This window comes from Arachis stenosperma, chromosome 1 (genome assembly GCF_014773155.1).
Source record: "Arachis stenosperma cultivar V10309 chromosome 1, arast.V10309.gnm1.PFL2, whole genome shotgun sequence".
NCBI classification, from domain to species: Eukaryota; Viridiplantae; Streptophyta; class Magnoliopsida; order Fabales; family Fabaceae; genus Arachis; species Arachis stenosperma.
Genome location: NC_080377.1, coordinates 58,588,328 through 58,594,409, shown reverse-complemented (window position 1 = coordinate 58,594,409; position 6,082 = coordinate 58,588,328). Strand labels below are relative to the sequence as shown.

General features: G+C 41.8%; 1 protein-coding gene across 1 annotated transcript; it reads right to left on the bottom strand.

Annotated features, from left to right (window-relative positions):
* Positions 1–423: 423 nt before the first annotated feature.
* On the bottom strand, positions 424–1,512 carry LOC130980088 (uncharacterized). The gene has a single exon (XM_057903723.1). It carries the CDS (start codon positions 1,510–1,512, stop codon positions 424–426), a length of 1,089 nt encoding a protein of 362 aa, XP_057759706.1.
* Positions 1,513–6,082: the final 4,570 nt, after the last annotated feature.

The window sequence follows — 6,082 nt, the reverse complement described above, 5'->3', positions numbered from 1 at the left end:
ATGCTCCTGTTCCTTCCCTATAAAGATAAAATGAGAAAAGTAACAAAAGATATTAAAATAACATAAGAACCTTACGGCTAACATTAATGAAAGGGGAGGAAGATTTGATTGTTTATTTATGAATTCCAACTAACTAACTAGCTGTGTATCTTTATATGCACATTGGTGGCACCATAGGGTGACACCAAACTTAGTTTGGAGCACTGTGATGAAAGGTTGTGTTCAAAGCTTTAAGAAGAATGCTTTGAACACCAAACTTGTTCTTCACTATATTCTGCATATAAAAATTTCACACGTGTTCGTCAAGTTTTGGTTGGAATTCATGAATATTGATTTATTCACTAATTTCTGAAAGCATGTAAAATATGGGTTGCCTCCCATGAAGCGCTTCTTTAGCGTCACTAGCTTGACGTTACCCCCTTATTATGGTGGTTGGTAATGCTTGAAGTCTTCTCCTCTGGCAGTGGACTTGTATCCATTGGTTGTATTAATGATCTCTACATTCTCCAAGGAGAGAACTCTGTTGATGGTGAAGACCTTAGGTAGCTGAGATGGTACAGTGGGGAGATTAGGGGGGATATCTGTGAAGTAGGCTGAGATTACTTTATCCCCTGGAGAGAAATCTTCCGTAGGAATCTTCTTGTTCCGCCACCCCCTTGGTACCTTCTTCTTTGCCCCTGGTGCTGTTTTCTTACTCCTGGTGGCCACCTTCTTTGATGAGCTTTTGTTAATGTCCTCACAAACTTCTGGTGGCTTAGGTTCCTCCAATTTTTCCTTGACCTGTGGCACTTGCTGCTGGCCTTGTCCATCAACCCAGTGAATCTCAGGATGAGCTGGTTGTGCTTCAGTGCTTGCTTCTTCCTTTAGTATCTCATGATGCCCTTTGCTCGGTTCTTTATCCTCTTCATCTTTTTCCAGTGAGAGTTCGAAAACACTGAAGCTCAGTTGTTCATCATGGATCCTTAATATTAGCTCTCCTTTCTCCACATCTATGAGTGCTCTAGCAGTAGCTAGAAATGGTCTCCCCAATATGATTGGGTGCAGGTGACTCTCTTCCATGTCCAGGATGACAAAGTCTGTTGGGAGAAAGTATTTTCCAACTTTGAGCAACATGTTTTCCACCATTCCTACTGCTTGCTTTTGAGTCTTGTCAGCCAGCCTTATGACTACATCTGTAGGTAGTATCTCATTGATCTGCAGCCTTTTTACCAGGGATAGGGGTATTAAGTTGATGCTTGCTCCCAAATCGCAAAGTGCTCTATCAAAATTTGCTTCCCCTATAGCACAAGGGACATGAAAACTCCCTGGGTCTTTTCTTTTCGCAGGTAATTGTGTTTGAATGAGGGTGCTGCAATCCCTGTTCATCACTATAGTCTGGCCCCCCTTGAGTGAGCTCTTCTTGGGAAGTAGTTCCTTCATATACTTGATGAATGCTGGCATTTGCTGAATGACTTTAATGAATGGTATGTTCACATTCAAAGATGCAAACGAGTCTAAGAACCTTGAGTACATTCTCTTTCCCACAGCACCCTTTAGCAGTTGAGGAAATGGTGCATATAGTCTCAACAGCTCCTGTTGTGAGATTTCTGGTTCTTGTTGGTCTTTCTTCTCCTTCTCTACTAAGGTATTTTCAGGTTATTCTGACAGCTTGCTTGGCTTGTCTTCAGTCTCCTTGTCATTTGTAGTGACCATATTGCAGTCTTCCCATCTTACTTTCTTCGCTTCACCTCTCGGATTCTTCTCCGTGTCACTTGGGAAGCTATCAGTGGGTCTGGGCATCTTCTCAGACAAATATTCCACTTGGAATTCCAGCTTCTTGATTGCTTCCCCCCGATTCTTCATACTGGCTCTCACCTCCTCTTTGAACACCTTATTGTCTTGAATGTCTTTGCATATGCTTTCAAGTAAGGTTTCAATCTTAGAGATTCTGTCATCAAATGATGGTATGTTGGGGGTAGAGGTAGAAGAGTGAGATGTATTGCTGTGGTTTTGTTGGTATGTCCTCTGTGTGAATTGTTGGGGAGCTGTGTTGTTGGGGTTGTGATGTCTCTAATCTTGGCCTTAGTCTTGTTGATTCCCCCACCCAAAGTTTGGGTGATTCCTCCATCCAGGGTTGTAGGTCTTGGAGTATGGATCATGGTTGTATCTAGGTGAATTCCCAATGTAGTTGGCTTGCTTCTGAGTGCCTTCTTCCTCTTCACTTGCTTCCTCTTGAGTTGAAGTGGTGATTGCTGCCACTTGACTTCTCTCCATCTTCTTGGTGAGGTCAGCTAGCTGCTTGGTGATGAGCTTGTTTTGAGTAAGCAGAGCATCTACATTGTTCAGCTCCATTACTCCTCTAGTGTTCCCTCTTTGGGAAGCATAGAAGTAGTCATTCTCAGCTACAGTTTCAATGACATCTATGGCTTCCTCAATGGTCTTCTTCTTGTTCAAAGAACCTCCGGATGAATGGTCTACAGCCTTCTTAGATTCATATGACAGTCCTTCATAGAAGATGTGCAGCTGCACCCATTCATTGAACATATCAGATGGACATCTCCTTGTTAGGTCTTTAAACCTCTCCCATGCTTCATATAGAGTCTCACCATCTTGTTGCCTGAAAGTTTGGACCTCAGCTCTCAGCCGATTGACTCGTTGAGGGGGGTAAAATCTTGCTAAGAACTTGTTCATAACATCATCCCAAGTTGTCAAGCTCTCCTTTGGAAAAGACTCCAACCACTTGGTTGCCTTGTCTCTGAGAGAGAATGGGAACAACAACAGTCTATAGACGTCTGGTTGAACGCCATTGGACTTCACTGTGTCACATATTCTCAGGAAGGTGTTTAAGTGTTGGTTGGGGTCTTCTTGGACACCTCCTCCGAACAAGCAATTGTTCTGAACAAGGGTGATGAGCTGTGGCTTTAGTTCAAAGTTGTTGGCATGGATGGTTGGTTTTTGGATGCTACTTCCGCAATTCCCTGGGTTTGGGTTGATGTAAGAGCTCAAGACTCTTCTATCTTCCCCACCAGGATTTGCTCTACCTCCTCCACCATGGTTGTGAACCTCTTCCTCACGATGGTCTTCCATGGTTGTTTCAAAGTATTCTTCACAGTGTTCCTCCTCTTCTTCAGCACCCACTACACGTTTTTCTTTTGCCTCCCTTCTTAATCTTAAGAAGGTTCTCTCAGGTTCAGAATCAAAGGAAGTTGAAGCTCCGCTTCTTCTCCCTGTCATACAAACCCACAGATTACAAGCAAGAAAAGCAATGCAGAAAGTATCTTGTTAGAATAACTTGTTAGTGTCAGTGATGCAATATATCAAACAGTTAGTGGGTTAGTGAACTGAATTGTAAATAGCAAACAAAAACTCAGAAACAGGGGAGGGGAAGAATTAAACTAAGACGGAAAGCAAATTAACCAAACAGAAAATTAAATCAAACAAAATACAAATGCTCAATCTAGTGATCCTCTAATGTAATCATTGTCGGTGCACAATCAATCCCCGGCAACGGCGCCATAAACTTGATCGGGGTAAAACTTGTCTCTCAACAAATTCCCATTCGGCAAGTGTACCGAATTTGTCGTCAAGTAAACTTGATATGTTGCACCTGCATTCTTAAGGCCAAATGGCATGACTTTATAACAATAGTTTCCATATTCAGTAATAAAGGCTGTCTTATTTTCGTCGGATGGGTGCATTTGGATCTGGTTATAACCAGAGTAGGCATCCATGAAGCTGAGTTTTTCAAAACCTGAAGCATTGTCAACTAAACAATCAATAGAGGGTAAAGGGTAAGAATCTTTGGGCATGCTTTGTTAAGATCGGTGAAATCAACACACATGCGCCATTTACCGTTATGTTTTTTAACCATGACGACGTTCACCAGCCATGTTGTGAATCTGATTTCTCGGATGAAGCCCGCGTTGATGAGCTTCTTGGTTTCTTCTAGGGAAGCTTGCTTTCGGTCCTGCCCGAGATTTCTCTTTTTCTGTGCTACAGGTCAGATAGATTGATCGGGGTAAAACTTGTCTCTCAACAAATTCCCATTCGGCAAGTGTACCGAATTTGTCGTCAAGTAAAAACTCACAATAGAGTGAGGTCGAATCCCACAGGGATTGATTGATCAAGCAACTTTAATTAGAGGAATGATCTAGTTGAGCGAATCCATGAATAGAATTGATAATTGCAGAAATTAAAATGGCGAGAAAGTAAATGACTGAAAGTAAATAGCAGAATTGTAAATGGGAATGGGGGAATTGCTCATAAAAGTAAATTGCAGAAAATAAAGAGAATGGGTAAGATCAGAAATGGGGAGTTCATTGGGCTTAGGAGATGTTGCATTCTCCGGATCAATTTCATTTTCATCTCTTCCTCAATCAATGCACTCATTGATCTCCTTGGCAATCTTAAGTGATTGAATCACAATTTCTTGCAATTCAATCTCTCAAATCTTGATCAATAGCCAATTCCTTGGTCAATTGCTCATGAGAAGAGATGAAGTGTGGTCACTGATTATACCACATGCACTTCCCAAATCAAATGCTTAGAGGGTTATAGCCACATACCCATCCACACTCAATTTGGTCCAGCATGAGAAAGCATTTCTAGCTAATCTCTTCATTCCTCTTTCAAGGATCCGAAGAGACCCATGTTTGAATAGCTTCTTTTCCAAGATAACTATCCAATTGGATGAAGATCGAAAGCTTTCAAGTAAAATCAAAAGGAAAGATAGAAGAAGAATAAGAAAATTAGTATTGATCCATCAAATTACAACAGAGCTCCCTAACCCAATGAAAGGGTTTTAGTTGTTCATAGCTCTAGAAATCAAAATCAAAGATGGAGAATACATGATAAAGCTAGAAGTACAAAGAAAGTAAATACAAAGAGTAGTTCTCTGTCCTAGCTCCTTCCCCAAAAAGCTCCTCTCTCTTTCAAAACTACTCCTATATATACTACTCTTCTCAGCTTCTAGTTAGCTCTTCAAGTCTTGGGCCTCTGGATCTTTGAGCTTGAAGCAGTCCTTTCTTCAATTGGGCTTGGCTTACTTGCAGAGAGAAAATGTGAAGTGGGCATAGACTTTAGCTCAAGACGTTAGGGGTATTTAACATTTAGTGAAAATACCAGTTCAAGAACGTTAGTGACACTTAACATTGTCACTAACGTTGCCATGCACCCCTTTGCCTCACGTTAAAGCCCACGTTAACTGGGTTAACGTGGCTTTTAACGTTGCCTTGTTAGCCTTCGAGAACATTAGTGACACTCAACATTGTCACTAACGTTCAAGTGTGCCCCTACTTGCTTCACGTTAAAGCTCACGTTAACTAGGTTAACGTGGCTTCTAATGTGGCTTTTGCCAACCTTCGAGAATGTTAGTGACACTCAACATTGTCACTAACGTTCAAGTCTGCCCCTAGGTCTCACGTTAGAGTCCACGTTAACTAGGTTAACGTGGCTTCTAACGTGGCCATTCTTAGCCATCCCAACGTTAGTGACAATGTTGAGTGTCACTAATGTTGGCTCATTCTTCATTCCTCATCGTTAGCTTCCACGTTAACCAAGTTAACGTGGAGGTTAACGTGGCTCTTGGGGGTTGTGTGGTTGCTCCAACGTTAGTGACAATGTTGAGTGTCACTAACGTTGTCGACAACTCTCCATCTCTTACGTTAGCTCCCACGTTAACCAAGTTAACGTGGGAGTTAACGTGGCTCTTTGCACCTTAGGCCAACGTTAGTGACAGTGTTGAGTGTCACTAACGTTGGCTTCTCTTCCCCCTTTAACGTTAGAGGCCACGTTAACTAGGTTAACGTGGCTTCTAACGTGGCCATTTGTGAGCAATTGCCAACGTTAGTGACAATGTTAAGTGTCACTAACGTTGGGTCAACTTCTCTTCTCCACGTTAGAGTTCACGTTAACTTAGTTAACGTGACTCTTTAACGTGGGTATTGATGGCTTTTGAGAGTGTTTTTGGCAATCACTTTTCTCCTTAACTTTGCAAGTTACCTCCCATTCCTTGCTTCCTTTGGTCCTGAAATCAAGCAATAGAGTGCATCAAAGTTCTAGTCCAAGTCATGAGTAATGCTATATACAATTTTGTCATTAAAAT